This window comes from Babylonia areolata, chromosome 23, assembly GCF_041734735.1.
Source record: "Babylonia areolata isolate BAREFJ2019XMU chromosome 23, ASM4173473v1, whole genome shotgun sequence".
Taxonomy (NCBI): domain Eukaryota; kingdom Metazoa; phylum Mollusca; class Gastropoda; order Neogastropoda; family Buccinidae; genus Babylonia; species Babylonia areolata.
Genome location: NC_134898.1, coordinates 26749383 through 26766183, shown reverse-complemented (window position 1 = coordinate 26766183; position 16801 = coordinate 26749383). Strand labels below are relative to the sequence as shown.

The 16801-nt window shown below is 39.8% G+C and overlaps 1 protein-coding gene across 1 annotated transcript in view; it reads right to left on the bottom strand.

The window, feature by feature from the left end:
* Positions 1-388: 388 nt before the first annotated feature.
* The window catches only part of LOC143297727 (transaldolase-like), a 16761-nt gene continuing 348 nt past the window's right edge, over positions 389-16801 (bottom strand). The window contains exons 2-8 of the mRNA XM_076610159.1: positions 14273-14396; positions 12943-13050; positions 11995-12126; positions 10120-10180; positions 8727-8841; positions 6609-6738; positions 389-4221 (exon numbers count right to left, since the gene is read on the bottom strand). Of these exons, the coding sequence (XP_076466274.1) occupies positions 3990-4221; positions 6609-6738; positions 8727-8841; positions 10120-10180; positions 11995-12126; positions 12943-13050; positions 14273-14396 (902 nt within the window). The 3' untranslated portion in view covers positions 389-3989. The remainder of the gene's footprint in view (positions 4222-6608; positions 6739-8726; positions 8842-10119; positions 10181-11994; positions 12127-12942; positions 13051-14272; positions 14397-16801) is intronic.

Below are 16801 nucleotides of genomic sequence, written 5' to 3'. Positions count from 1 at the left end.
GCGTGCGTGCTTGTGTGCGAGTAAGTGTGTGTGTGCTTGTGTGCGAGTGTGTGTGCGCGCGTGTCATTACACCCATTATTTAGTCTTCTATGTTTACTTTGAGCGTATTTCTTGTCATATATCTGCCATTACGTATAAGAACTGATCCATTTATAAACTCTGCCGAAAAGTTGTCTGAACAAAACTCAGAGAAGCCAGTTACGGTGGTGGGTATGTCTGTGTTGTCATACAACTTACTTCTTGCAATGTGAACGATGAAAAGCCCACCATGAAAACAGGCTGCTCACCCTCCCTATTGTGAACTGTTTTCTTCACTGTGTATTTCCATTCCAATAGCTCTGTCTGATACTGACACTGGCCAAGAGCATTCAACACAAACACCAGTCACTGATGTAAAACGGTTTATTCTGATTAAATGGATCCAAATGAGAAACACCGTATTTAACAGTATCACAAGACAGCTTTCCACTATCAAAGTCATAACATATTGAAATGCAGCATCAGTGTAAATATATGACTGGAATTGAAATGTGAACACAGCATGCATATATATATATAAATCTATGCTTTAAATATATAATATAGAACTGTGGTGATTTTTGCTGGAAAGATGTATACTGAAAAAAGGGCAGAATGAGATGCGTACATAAAAAATGCAATAACTAGAAAGCAGTCTGGTTAATAAGAGAAGTGTGAGACATTCATCAACCATTAAAATAATGGCAATAAAGTGACACGTAAAAAGCAAACTGCCAGGAGTCACACCAACAATTAAATGTGGATAAAGCATTACTGATGTGGACAACATATCTGAGTGATGAAGAAAGTGTATGGTTACTTGTTGATATTGATACTGAATTTACAGAAACGAACAAAGCGAAGGAGAGAAAACGCAAGCAGACAATCAGTTTACAATGCGTGAAGTAAAATATAAACTACACTTGTACAATCTAAAAGAGAAATCTCGATTGCACATTTGTGATCTAAAAACTAAAAAAGGGAAATAACATTGTACATGTGTGATCTAACATTGTAAAACCAAAATCTAGTCTGAAACCCATAACCAGCATGTCACTGTAATGTTGTAAACTTCACAAAACTGTAAGTAAATATATATATATATATGTAGTCTATTTCATCAGCTGCCAAACACCCATTTAAATAAAGGTTAACACGTTAACAAATGGGGAGGGGGGACAGGGGAGGGAAAGAGAGAGTGAGAGAGACAGAGAATGAAAGAGACACAGAGAGACAGAGAGAGAAAGAGGGAGAGACAGAGTAAAAACCAATGTCACCAGACAGTGATCCTTTCTTTGCTGACTAACTGTGGAGTAAAACCAATGAGAGACTTTTCACACAGAAAATAAACAACCTCATGATCTGTACTGCAGAGTTTTCATCGCAGGGTCTATTGCATAGATACGGTTTGAGATATTCACATAATGGGGTATACATCTAATGCCATAGACATGGGATAAAAAAGACATGCCAAACAATGATGGCATTTCAACATTTCTTACTGCCCTCCCAGCTGACTTCATTTCCCCTAATTGTGTTTAAGGGCAACACCAGGCCACAAAAACAAAAAAATTCATGGAAACATACCAATCCCTGACAAATGGGTTTTTGCACCATTCTCTTTAACAAAGCACAGTCTTTAGAGTCTGCCTGTGGTTTGGTGCGGGTGGGGAAGGGAAAGAGAGTGTGTGGTCATTTTGATCCTTCTGACTTCATGCACACACTACAGCAATGCACACGCATACACACACACACACGTGTGCCACAGGAAATACTGCCTTAAGTCCCATCTTCGGATTCATTGATCACACCTCTCAATGGTCAACAACGACCAGTGAAAGAAACAAGAAACAAAATGAGGACATGCAGTGAATCAACAATCAGAGATCAGAACGTGAACAAAGTCAAAGTAGTAAATGTTTATTTGTTAATAATTTTATGTAAATAAATTAAGTTCTCTGCCAGCTGGGTTCAGTGCTCCCCCTCCCCCCAACCCAGCCCCTAACCTCCAAAGGAAATAAGGAAATCAGTTTCCTTGTTCAATTTTCAACTGGAAAAAAAAACACAAAAACCAAACAAATAAGCTACATAAAAACTTCAAATCTGTTAACAGATTATTCTGAACTAAAAATCTGCATATCAGATGGCCAGTTTTGCATTTCATTTGATACACAGTACCATTACAATCTGAATGAAATCACAGCCCATGTACAGTACTGCAAATGTTAAATGACATGCGAACTTTATACTCCACTCCCAGCACCACAACTAACCCGAGTCAGCATACATCCAATGTATTTTGTATTTGTATTTGTATTTCTTTTTATCACAACAGATTTCTCTGTGTGAAATTCGGGCTGCTCTCCCCAGGGAGAGCGCGTCGCCATACCACAGTGCCACCCTTTTGTATTTTTTCCTGCGTGCAGTTTTATTTGTTTTTCCTATCGAAGTGGATTTTTCTACAGAATTTTGCCAGGAACAACCCTTTTGTTGCCGTGGGTTCTTTTACGTGCGCTAAGTGCATGCTGCACACGGGACCTCGGTTTATCGTCTCATCCGAATGACTAGCGTCCAGACCACCACTCAAGGTCTAGTGGAGGGGGAGAAAATTTCGGGGGCTGTGCCGTGATTCGAACCAGCGCGCTCAGATTCTCTCGCTTCCTAGGCGGACGCGTTACCTCTAGGCCATCACTCCACTAATATATATCTAAACATAAGATCACATGCACCGAAGACTGGCTACAACTTGGCATGAGCATGAGCATCTGCCACTGTGCACAAAACACCAGCTGAAGTTGCTCACATCTGATGAAGTTGTCCTTACATTCTATTGTTACAAAGCACTGACAATGAAATAATAAACGTGGTTTCTTTACAAATGTGTAACCTTTTTTTCATATTATTATTATTGTTATTTACTCCAGAACAGTACTGACATCCAAACTTTACAACAGATAAATTAAGGATACTGTTAATAATAGTTTGTATTCAGGTCATGCAGCAGCAGATTAAAAACAATGGTCTGATCTCAAAGCAGCTTGAACAAAGACTGGTCATGTCTAATTAATGGAACTGCTGCAAACCATGATCAAAGACAGACAATCCACATGTCAAGATGGAGTGTTGTTAAGAGGTTGCCTCTTTTTCACATCTGACACATGTCAGTCAAGAGAGAGAGTGAGAGAAAGAGAGAGAGAGAGAGTGAGAGTGAGAGAGTGAGAGAGAGAGGGACAGACAGAGGAAAAGAAAGAGAGACAAAGATATAAAATTTATAACAAAATCCAAAACAAAAACATGGCAATATGATGGCTAGGTGATTTGATATACCACAGCTTTAGATAAATAAAACAAAAAGCTATCTCCTTTTTCAGCAGCTACCACTACAGATATACTTCAACAAGCTTGACAACAACACCACCAACAGTCAGCCCACGCCCTTCAGCATACATATCCAACAGTATATACAACCCATACACAGCACACAACCACTGCTTAGAAAAGCAACAGCAGCAGCAGCACATATTGCTGCAAAAGAAATTTCAACAGCTCAGAATCAAAAGTTTCACTTACCTTGGGTGCTGGAAATATCGAAATATCCAAGGAAGCTCAACTTTTTGATTCTGAGTTGCGAAATTTTCTTGTATGTTTATTAATGTTCATTATCAATTTCTTTTCTAAAATTTCATTTATTCATATTTTATCTATTGATCTATTTATTGACGGATTTATTTATTTTAATTCATTTTCTTTTATCATCCGTCAACATCCTATGTGCATCAGGTTACAATGACCGTAAGGCATCCGTTCAGCAGACGTGGTGTGGTGCATATATGGCTTCGTCCAAACACAGTGACACCTCCTTGACACACTGATCTGAAATTCCTTCTACGAAAAGTATCCAGAGTCAGAGTCAACCAGTACCATCGATGAACACACTGTTACTGCCTCCACCCCTGCTCTCTGTCGTCTGTCTACTTCACGAGCCTCTGTCTCAGCACGTTCTCCAGCTTGACGGCGTCGACGGCAAACTTGCGGATGCCCTCGGCCAGCTTGTCATTGGCCATCTCGTCCTGGTTCATCTGCCAGCGGAAGACCTTCTCGTCCACGGCCACCTTGGCCAGGTCGCTGCTGGCCGCCTTGTCCTGGTCCAACTGCACCTCCAGCTGCTCCGTGGACTGCGACAGCTTCTCCAGGAGGGCGGGCCTGGAACAGACAGTGCCACAATGATGACATGACATTAACTCTGAGGACAATGGCATGAGATTAACTCTGTGGACAATGACATGACATTAACTCTGTTATGCACCCCAATATTTTATTATGTGTCCTACTTGTTTGTGTTATGCTGCTGTCCCCTCTACTGTCACCAAATAACTGTAAAATCGTAGTGACATCATGCTGTTAGTCCACAACTTGCCTCAGACATGTGCAGTATATATTTGTTTGTCAGAAATAATAAAGTATGGTCCTATCTGAAAATGTTTTCCACTGCTTCATCATGGTAATCCAATTGAATGTACTTGTACATTTGTCACAGAATTAGTCATTTAGAGTCACCAAGTTGACGGAAGGCCGTGGCAGTTATGAATTATAAATGGCAGGGATTTCTAACTGGTGGGCTGCCGAAGGACAAAATCGCTGCAGGGTTAAATCGACAAGTGCCTCTTCTTATTCTTCCCAGAACAGCCACGTTCAACATCCTGATCTGAGTTTACCACTCCTTTGATTGAAGGAGGGATGCTGCATTTTTGAAATATTGATGGGGATTATAAAAACAATAACAAAAACCTAACCTAGCCTAGCCAAGCCTCATAGTGTATCAGGCCAACAATTCAACACTCAAACAGCAAAAAAACAACAACAAAAAAACAAACAAAAAAAAAGGAGAGAGAGAGAGAGAGAGAGAGAGAGAGAGAGAGAGAGAGAGAGAGAGAGAGCTTGTTTAATAGGCATGAATGGTTGAGGAGAGAGAGGGGGATCTGACAGTTAGTTTCTACTCCATGCCTGATGGGCATACTGTGCCTGTGCTCTACATAGTGGTATTTTCACATTTTACTCTACACTTTTTTGACTCACTTGTGAGTCGATGTTTTAACCCGGTGTTCGGTTGTCTGTGTGTGTGTGTGTGTGTGTGTGTCAGTGTCTGTGTGTTTGTGGTAAACTTTAACACTGCCATTTTCTCTGGGCATACTTTGTCTGCCAATACCAAATTTGGCTTAAACATAGTTTAGCATTTCATAAAAAGACCTACTTGCCTTTTTTTTCTTTGTTTGTTTTCTTCATCTTGGTTCGTTTTGTACATATAAATAATAAAGATACTGAACTTTGAAAAAAAAAAAAAAAGTAATGAAAAAATACCTTTACAGTCATATCAATAATTGGTTGTAAGTCTCCTGAATTAAGCAGTATTTCCCTATCATTAACAGTTTCATTTCATTAAGGTGCCTTCCAAAATCCGAAAATTCTAAAAAAAAACTGCTTCCCACTGACTTGCTGGAAGGTAGGTTGTGTTTGGTGAGACTGAAGACATGACCTCGTTTTTCTTGTTCACAATCAAAAGGAAAGAAATACAAATTCTGGAAAGAACACATACAGTGAAACTAACAACACCATCGACGTGTTTACTGCATATCAATATCCTAAAGTGGACACTGAATTAACTGGAATGAACACAAAAGAAAAATTGAAGCGATCGTTTCTTCAGCAGCCTGTTGTCAAGTGGTTTGTGCAGATCAAAGAGATCTACCATGTGATGCGATGTGCTGTGAAGCGATGGCAATGTCTCCTTTACCGCCAAAATAAAAGAATAATTAACATATAGTAAAACACGCAAAAAACATGATTTAAAGGGCACCATTACATCCAATACAATCACATCTATTTATCACATGGAGAAGAAAATGTCAACATTGCCTTTAGTATTAAATTCACTAAAATGACGTCAGATGCGCCACTGCAGTGGGAATAGTCTGCTTGTTTTGAAACTGAACATGCATGGGTTCGATCCCGCTTGCATGCCCCCCCCACCCTCTTTATTTTTTATTTTTTCCTCCTAATTACATATACATAAATACATACATTCATATATATATATATATATATATATATACATACACATACATACACATTTTCAAATTTTTTTATAATTTTTTTATCATATTTAATATAGAATACTTTTTAACAAATTCTTAATCTCTTTTTATTTCTCTCCTCATGATTCCTTCACTGGATAAAGCGCAAAGCTCATGTGAGTCATGAGGGCTTTGCCTCTTGTTTCCGTTTTTTATCAGGACAGGCCTGAAGCAAATAAAAGCCACAAAAGAAATTCAATTACTGGAAAGTGTGTATGCCATGCAGACTGGCATTTTCCCCTTCAAAAGTTTATTCTGTTCCTTCTAGCAAAGAAATAACTAAAAGTGTGTATGTTGTGCAGACTGGCATTTTCCGCTTTAAATATTACTGTTTCTTGCAAACATCTCAAAGATATATTGAAAAGTGCATATACTATGCAGAGCTGACATTTTCTGCTTCAAATTCTTACTGTTTTTTTTCTGAATTTTCCCCTGGCCGTGGGGTGCGTGAGGACTTACGAGATGGTGAGGAGGTCACAGCCGGCCAGGCCCTGGATCTGCCCTGTGTTGCGGAAGGAGGCTCCCATCACCACTGTCTTGTAGCCAAACTTCTTGTAGTACTTGTAGATGTTGGTCACACTCACCACCCCTGAACACACGTACACACACACACTGCAGACTTGCTACTGGTGTCAAATAGAAGAATTCATTATACGTAAAAGGGTATCAACTCATACTTCTCCAGGTACGAGTTGTCTCGTACATAGGAGGAAGGTGGCAGAATGGGTAAGACGCTCATCTGCCAACACAGAGTCCATGAGGGTTTGAGTTCGAATCACGCTCTCGCCCTTTCTCTCGAGTTTGACTGGAAAATCGAAAGGAGTGTCTAGTCATTCGGATGAGACGATAAACCGAGGTCCCGTGTGCAGCACGCACTTGGCGCACTGAAAAAGAACCCATGGCAATGAAAGTATTGTCCTCTGGTAAAATCCTCTCTCATGGGTACACAAATATATATGCATGCACTCAAGGCCTGACTAAACACGTTGGGTTATGCTGCTGGTCAGGCATCTGCCTAGCAGATGTGGTGTGGCATATGTGGATTTGTTCAAATGCAGTGACACCTCCTTGAGAAAGTGAAACTCATACGATGATTACTTCCCCTGTGGACCAGGTACTGGTATTCTCTTACTAACACACTATCCTCATTTCGTTTATTCTTGCTTGGTACAGTTGTTAAAAACTGAGCTGTTCATGGATTCCAGAAGCATGAAAACGAAGCTTTGATCGACTGATTAAGTAAACAATCCTCCATCAATTTTGCTATGTCAGTGAACCACCCTATTTTTTTTTTTTTTTACTGCAGTGGTCTCATGTAGTGCAGGTCCAGGGAAGTTGTAGCAGGCATGTAGCTGTGGGGTAGAATGAGTTAAAATTTTTAAAAAAAAATCAAACATCTGTCACTCCACACCTAACACAAAATACACAGGTGGTTTGTGCATGCTCTCCCCGCCCCCCCCACCCCCAATCCCTCCAACTCCCTCTCCTGACGCATGCATACACAAACACATGTGCATGTATGCACACATACCTTCCACACGCAGTTAATGCAAAACACAATAGCAAGATCACCACAGAGGTAGTGCACTCATCGCTGTTTATCCCATATATTATCAAGAAGAGAAAAACAATAAAAACAGGAATAATAAAAATAACAATACAAACAAATACACATAATCACAATACCAACAGATGGCAATATGAAAAATGTCAACAACAGGAAGAGACCAAGTATTCTGCAGCCCTGCTCCTGCGGGATAGGTCGATGCCACAATACATTCTCATTGACGATCAACAGAAAAAAACAGTACAGAACCGTTCGTAAATGTTCCGGCGCACAAATTTGTTTGTCATGGCTGCAATCAAACAAGATGAAACCAAACACAGCATGCACCACTTTCCACCATCCCCCAGACCACAAGTGAAACACGTAGCAGCATACATACTTCACACAGCCGCTTTTGTGCACACCCTCCTCCAGACTGGTCTACAGAGCAAGTGACCTCAGCCAACCTATAAAGTGCGTTAAGAACTTACCACACACACAATCATGTTCACAACCCACTAGCCAGCACACCAATCCAAAGAATTATGCAAAAACAGAACAATTAAAAAAAAAAAATTTTTTTTAATATATAACAGTCTGTACATTTTGTCCTGATCAAAACTTTAACCTTTCGCTGTAAAGCAAACAATGAGAGGAGTGACGGGGAAAACATTTCAGATTCAGTTTCAAGAATGTGTCAAACAGTGTGGACAGATCTATCTTTGCTCACCTCATCTGCTTTGGGAAAGAAAAAGAAGAGAACAGGAGCAGGTGCATGACACTTCTCTCAGAACTAGAGAAATTTAACAAGCAGTACTGAAAAATGTCAGGAGCTGAATAGTCATTCACAATTTATCTCTGCTATATATATATGATATGATATGATGATGATCCATGACCCCAGACTGACAGTTCCTCCCCCCCATTCCACTTAATTAACTTTGCACCACTGTAGCAGTAGATACAATTCACACCAAACACACTCCAACCCACACCCCTCAACAGACTAAGGGGCAAGGGTACCAGCTCACCTGGGTCCTCCAGGGGCTCAAAGGTCTTCTGGTCGGTGTTCTTGACGAACCAGTCCAGGATGCGGCCCACAAAAGGGGAGATCAGCGTGGCCCCGGCATCCCCACAGGCGATGGCCTGCACCGTCACCACAAGTTCAGTGACAGTCACCACACACAGTGTAAGTCACCATCACCACACACAGTGTAAGTCACCATCACCACACAAAGTGTAAGTCACCATCACCACACACAGTGTAAGTCACCGTCACCACACACAGTGTAAGTCACCATCACCACACACAGTGTAAGTCACCATCACCACACACAGTGTAAGTCACCATCACCACACAAAGTGTAAGTCACCGTCACCACACAAAGTGTAAGTCACCGTCACCACACACAGTGTAAGTCTTGTCAAGGAGGTGCCACTGCATTTGGACAAATCCATGTATACACTACACACACCTGCTAAGCAGATGCCTTTACCAGCAGCATAACCCAACGTGCTGGTCAGGCCTCGAGTGCATGCACATATATTTGTGTACCTATGTGGTTTTCTTCTACAGAAATCTGACAACACTTAAGTTGCCAAAGGTTCTTTTTCAGTGCGCCAAGTGCATGCCACATACAGAACCGAACTTCAAGTTTGTCTCATCCAAATGACTAGACCCTCAGTTTGATTTTCCAGTCAACTTGTGAGAAAGGGCAAGACCAGAACATGAACCCAGATGCTCACAGACACTGTAATGGCAAATAAGCACTTTAACTATTCTGTCATCTTCCTCCACACACATCATCACCACACATATTAGCTTGGTTCTCTTTCCCACATTCTTTTACAGCATCTTTTAAAAAACAAAAAACAAAAACAAACAAAATTAAATAATTATAAAGCCAATGTTGTTTCTATATATACCTTTACTTGTATGTCTTTTGCTAGCATACGTGTGCATTAGTTGAAGCATCTGCGTATGTATTCAAATACAATATGCATGTGCACACATATATGCAAGCAGGTACACTTCTGAAACCTCACTGTTTCATCATTTATAGGTACATTAGTGTTTGTGCTTTCAGTTAAGTCTCGGTCTGAAGAAAGTTCAGTTCAGTTAGTTCTGTTTCTGTGTCACTGCATTTGGACAAATCCATATATGCTAAGCAGATGCCTGACCAGCACCGTAACCCAACATGTTTGACCAAAGAAAGATGCAACATAAGTACCAGTAATAGTCAATAATAGTTAATATAAAAAAAAAAAATCAGTATGAAAATCTTGAGTACTGGGTAAATGAGAAGTGTGCCACCCACCACTGTCCCTGTCTCTTGTATGTATTACATAATTCGGTGTACATGAGTCTTGGGTAACTTCTGTGTGTGTCAAACACACCCACGCACACACATACAGGGGCCTCACCTGATAAAAGTTGAAAATGAGAGTCATGTTGCAGTGGATGCCGTATTTTGACTCCAGCTCTCTGGAATCAGAATCAACACAACAGACACATGAAACGTAGAATGGTAGAATGTGCACATCAGATTATCAAACAACACACATGAAACGTAGAATGGTAGAATGTGCACATCAGATTATCAAACAACAAACTGAAAACTCAATGCGCCAATCATTACACTCCTGAAAAGACTCTTGATAAAGTAGACAGACATTCTATCATTTATCATGAGACAGCCATACTTTCTGGCCAGTGGTCAAACTTGGACGTAGGACGTAAAAAACACAGCAGGGCATACAGTGTGTGTGTGTGTGTGAGAGAGAGAGAGAGAGAGAGAGAGAGAGAGAGAGGGAGAGGGAGAGGGAAAGAGGGAGAGATTATGATAATGACTTAACTAATTACTGACATCCATCCAAGCGCAGGTCAAGGGTGCCTGGTGAGAACTCTCTCCTTGCTGATGATAATCATTGCAGCTGATGAGGAATCACTACAGGTGATGATAATTCTCTCTTTGCTGATGACAATCATTGCAGCTGATGAAGATTATCTCCTTGCTGACGATAATCATTACAGGTGATGAGGATTCTCTCCTTGCTGATGATAATCATTACAGGTGGTGATAATTCTCTCCTTGCTGATGATAATCACTACAGATAATCAGGATTCTCTCCTTGCTGATGATAATCATTAATCACTACAGATAACCAGGATTCTCTCCTTGCTGATGATAACTACAGGTGATGAGGATGCTCTCCTTGCTGATGGTGTCACTACAGATAACCAGATTCTCTCCTTACTGACGATAATCATTACAGGTGGTGAGGATTCTCTCCTTGCTGATGATAATCATTACAGGTGATGAGGATTCTCTCCCTGCTGATGATAATCATTACAGGTGGTGATAATTCTCTCCTTGCTGATGATAATCACTACAGGTGATGAGGATTCTCTCCTTGCTGATGATAATCATTACAGGTGATGAGGATTCTCTCCTTGCTGATGATAATCATTACAGGTGGTGATAATTCTCTCCTTGCTGATGATAATCACTACAGATAATCAGGATTCTCTCCTTGCTGATGATAATCACTACAGGTAATGAGGATTCTCTCATTGCTGATGATAATCATTACAGGTGATGAGGATTCTCTCCTTGCTGATGATAATCATTACAGGTGATGAGGATTCTCTCCTTGCTGATGATAATCATTATTACAGGTGATGAGGATTTTCTCCTTGCTGATGATAATCATTACAGGTGATGAGGATTCTCTCCTTGCTGATGATAATCACTACAGGTGATGAGGATTCTCTCCTTGCTGATGATAATCATTACAGGTGATGAGGATTTTCTCCTTGCTGATGAATATCACCACAGGTAACCAGATTCTCCCTGCTGATACATCACTACAGGTATAAGATTCTCTCCTTGCTGATGATAATCACAACAGTACAGGTGTGAGGATTTCTCCTGCTGATGATAATCACTACAGTGAAGAATTCGCCTGCTGATGATAATCACTACAGGTGATGAGGATTCTCTCCTTGCTGATCATAATCACTACAGGTGGTAAGAGGATTCTCTCCTTGCTGATGCCAGTTAATCACTACAAACCCCACTAGCCTATGATAATCACCACAGGTAAAGGCTTACCTGGCTGCCTGAATGCCCTCCCAGGTGGAGGACAGCTTAAGAAGAATTCTCTCCTTGTTGATGTTAGATAATCACCACAGGTGATGGCTTACCTGGCTGCCTGAATGCCCTCCCAGGTGGAGGACAGCTTGATGAGGATTCTCTCCTTGTTGATGTTAGATAATCACCACAGGTGATGGCTTACCTGGCTGCCTGAATGCCCTCCCAGGTGGAGGACAGCTTGATGAGGATTCTCTCCTTGCTGATGCCGGCATCCTTGTACAGCTGGATGAGCTGCATGGCCCTCTTCACCATGCCCTCTTTGTCGAATGATAGTCTGCACACACACACACGCACACACACACGCGCACACACACATACACAAAAGCACGCGAACACACTTGCACACACGCACACACACACGTACACACAAGCACACACACATAATCTCTAATAATCTGTATATAGGAGCAAAAGTTAGGCACACTCCCATACATACTGGTCAAAGCACATATGTAAAAATTGATCACACCAACAAATAATGCATCTCAGTCAGATCCAAGTCAGGCACACTCTCACAGTCAGATCCAGGTCACTGCAAATTCAAACATTTTGTCAGTCAGATCTGAGATAATGTCTATATATATATTCCCACATCATTAGATTAAATCACACCTAATGATCTGAAGGCTAAATCACTCTGCAGTGTAAAATTCAAGTAATTTTGTTCATAATTTCCATATGTATAAACCACATCCCTAAGGCCATCTGCACACTGTGACAGATCTATCATTGCATCACTCAGACAGATCCCCAAAAGACAGAAACAGTCAGTATATATATCCTCTCATCTATCAATGGAATATCACACACACACACACACACAGTCACATACTAAACACAGTACACTGTGTGTCTACAAGAGCATATAATCATGTGCGAGTGTGGGAGTATGTGTGTGTGTGTGTATAGTGCTATTTATTCACATTGCTATTTCAGGAGAGCTATTTCTCACAAACATACAAGCAAAAACAGCAGCAGGAATAGCAATAGTAGACAAATGTACACACTGATCATAAAATAACTAGTGACAATACTGTGACCAGCATTAAGAAACATAATACACACATGCATCAATCAGCCATTCACTGACCTTGCATCAACTTCTGTGGAGACACGACCAGGGATGTTTTCCAGAATCTTGCATCCAAAATTGATACACACTTTGTCCATGGCATTGGACAGCTGTTCTGCCTCCGACCTTTGTGCAAAACAATTTATACACTTGCAAGCACTACAATGTATACACTTGCAAGCACTATCTGAGAAAAGAAGGCATAAACACACACACAGAAATACTCTCTTGTAAACAGGCATTAGTTGTTTTTTTGGTTTTTTTTTAGAATGATCATAATGTTAAGAGTCCTCAGCTAGTGTTTCCTACTGTGTGCATGATGGGTTACGTAGCTGCTGAAAAATGATTGCTACTGTGAAAGAGACTGAACGCTGACCTTGAAAAACATATACATCCACAGAAACATTAAGGTAATTCTAAGGTATCCATTAAAGTCATTTGTTTTGTGAAAAAGTACAAAGTCACACTGAATCATTAATTTGTAAACAAACATACACATCTGCTTCTTTATGAACAAATACATACGTATGCATACCCATAAACTGAAAAACACATTCACACATGTATCCAGCATCCCCTCACTGTCATGTCACTGTCTTAAACCTGTATGATGTATCTCAAAGCCTTTTTCTGCAATGACAACTTTACATGCCAAGTCAAACAACTTACAAGGGAAAGGATATAATTCCAAAAATCATGTCAGTGTAAGAAGAACAGAATGTGAAAAAATGGAAATAATTCCAAAAATGTCAGTGTGAGAACAGAAAGTGGGGGGAAAAAATACAAACTCTTTCAAGTCTTAAATCAAATACAAAGTTATTGTACCAAGTGTGTCTCTCTGAAAAGTGAGACAGACTGGAATAGGGGAGAAATTTTATACACTGTCTTTCACAGCTGGTACAGTACTGCACTGATTCTGTGCAGTGTGTAATTTCAAGACATGTCTGTTCGTGAACAAACCTACAGGAAGGGAAAACTGCTTAGAAACAAAATTTTATAAAGTCTGAATCTGAGAGTGAGAGACACATACTAATGACAAATATTTTACTGTGGGTATAACTAAAATGGATAAGCTGAAACTACAGAGAAATGTTCTTTACATCTTAAACTTAATAAAAATGAAACAACAACAACAACAACAAAAAACAACAACAAATCAATAATCATATAATGATAACTGTAAATGATTTACCAATCTATACATTAAATACAACTTTGAATGAAATATCCTGACAATTCGACACAAAACTTCAGATATAACATGAAGAACTACTCTCTCTCTCACACACACACACACAAACTCAAAGACATACACACACACACTCAGTAAGAGAGACTTTTTGCTTACCCTCCCTTCTTTTTAGCCCAGGAGATGGCGTCATCAATGAGACTCTGGTAAGCAGGCATGTTGGATGCTGCCAGGATGAGTGAGGGGTTGGTGGTGGCATCAGTTGGTTTGTACTTCTTCATGGCTGAAACATACACAGCAAGGAAATTAATCATCAATTATCTGTTCAGTCAACAGCAGGCGCATGCCTGTGTGTGTGTGTGTGATCGTTTGTGTGTGTTCTTATAAAAATATAATAATAATAATAATAAATTAATAATAATAATGATAGCATTCATATAGTGCTGAATCTTGTGCAGAGACAAATCTTCAGTTTAATGTCTATCCATATAATGTGATTTTTGACGGGGAAAAATAAAATCCTATATACAAAGGAGCGATAACCTAAAAAAAAATTTTTTTTACAGTAAAATTAAATCAAATGTCCAACTGGACTGTAAAGCAAACTTTCAGAAATTTTTAACAGCAGTACAAAATCATCAACATCTTTAAATGATGTCCAAAAATCTAGATAGAAAGGCCTTAAGGCCTTACATTTAAAAAGAACATGCATATTTGAAAGTAGTCCTCTACAGCAGCATGTGACGTTTGTGTGTGCGTGCCTGTGTGTATTTGTGGTATGGTGAGTGAGTGAGTGAGTGAGTGAGTGAGTGAGTGAGTGTGTGTGTGTGTGTGTGTGTGTGTGTGTGTGAGGGAGGTAGGGAAGAGAAGTGAGAGGCATAAGACACTGAGAAAGACACAGGATGAGAGAGAAAGAGAGGGAGAGAGAGAGGGGGAGAGAGAGAGGGGGAGAGAGAGAGAGTCCAACACACAGAGATTCACAGAAACTTCTCAGCATAATTTGCAGACATGAACCTCAGTAGCAAGTAACTTGACATTACACTGAAATCTCATCTGGCATACATATGTGTTCCACCGTCTCTGAACAAGGTAAGGGTTTAAGGGAGAGAACTCTGCAACTGCTAATAAAACTGACACCAACAGAAATCACAAATTACTTTTGTTTTTTAACACTGTTCCGAACTGCTATTGTCAGACTCACACTGGATGAGCATCTGTGTATTAACACATTCTACCCTACACCGGAGTGATGTACAGGTGTTTCCTGCTGACTATTTCCACCAGCACCCGAGCAACATTCAGTCAATCTCAATGATGAAATCAGTTGTTTTTTTTCAGTAAAAGTTAACTGCGTACATCCATCTGGAATGGAAGATAACTGTGGCTAACATCTGTCTGGATTACTCAGCAAAGAATGAACAACCTTTAACAAATTTCCACTATTTTCTGCAGTTTTTTGTCACCAAGTATGGACAGGCATCAGTGTTTCATGGCAGAACAACATCTCATTGAATTTCAAATCTATTCAGACTCAGACAAGTGATTTCAATGCAGAAAAGAACAATAATGCAGCACAACTTACAGAAATATCAAACATCATGATCATCATCAACATCAGTTATGATGAAGAAGAAACCATTTTCATAAAAACCAACATTGAATTTGATAGTCCACAATCTTGTTTGATCTAGGAATTTAACAAGGCACAAACAAATTGCTACTCAAATGAGTCAAAACTTATTTAAAGGTATAAAACAAACATTGGGCAACTGTGTGGTGTTTGATTTTTGTTACCTTCAGAATACAGAATACTTTATTATCACTGAAGAGAAATTAACTACTTTTAAAGTTATTGGAATAAAGTGCCACACAATTTACTGTTGCTCTCCCCAGGCTGGGAGGCTAGCCAAGATGAAACTTCTACAGTGTTCAATCGGTTAATAAAAAAAATCAAAAAAAATCTAAATATTGTTTTGTATGGCAATTGTCAGCTTGGTATTGGACGAGTATCCATACATATTGATAACAAACAAACAACAACAACCCCCCCCAAAAAAAACACACCAAACAAACCAACAACAAAAAACCCAACAACAACAACCACCCTCAAACAATTATATCAATAGTGTGCATAAGTGTGTGTGTGTGTGTGTGTGTGTGTGTGTGTGACCTGTCTGTAGTCAGCAAACCTGGGATAAATATGCATAGAGCAATTATCAATTTTTCTGACTCAGTTATAGATATAATAATCATACTGACTGTAGATGAATTTATCAACTGTTTGAGCACATACAAATCCTTACATATGTCAGCAATCTAACGCATCTGAAAAAGATATCTGTCAATGAACTGATGTATTGCACCTGTTATAATAAAATTCACTATACCTGTATATACCATGCCTTGTGCATACACTCACACCTAAAATGCACCAATGCATATGCATGTATACACATACATGCGCGCGCACACGCGCATACACACACGGTCGTTCCAGGTGAACACAGTAATGACAGGCGAGTGACACAGCAAAATAAAGAAAAGGCGTTTGAGAACACTGTCACCAGTGCAAGTATAATAATGATTTTTGCTTACTCTTAACACTGCATGAACAGGATCTTGTTGATTTCATCGTTCCTTCGGAGTTCCACACGCGCTGTTTGACTTACCGAACCAAGGAAAGACCTG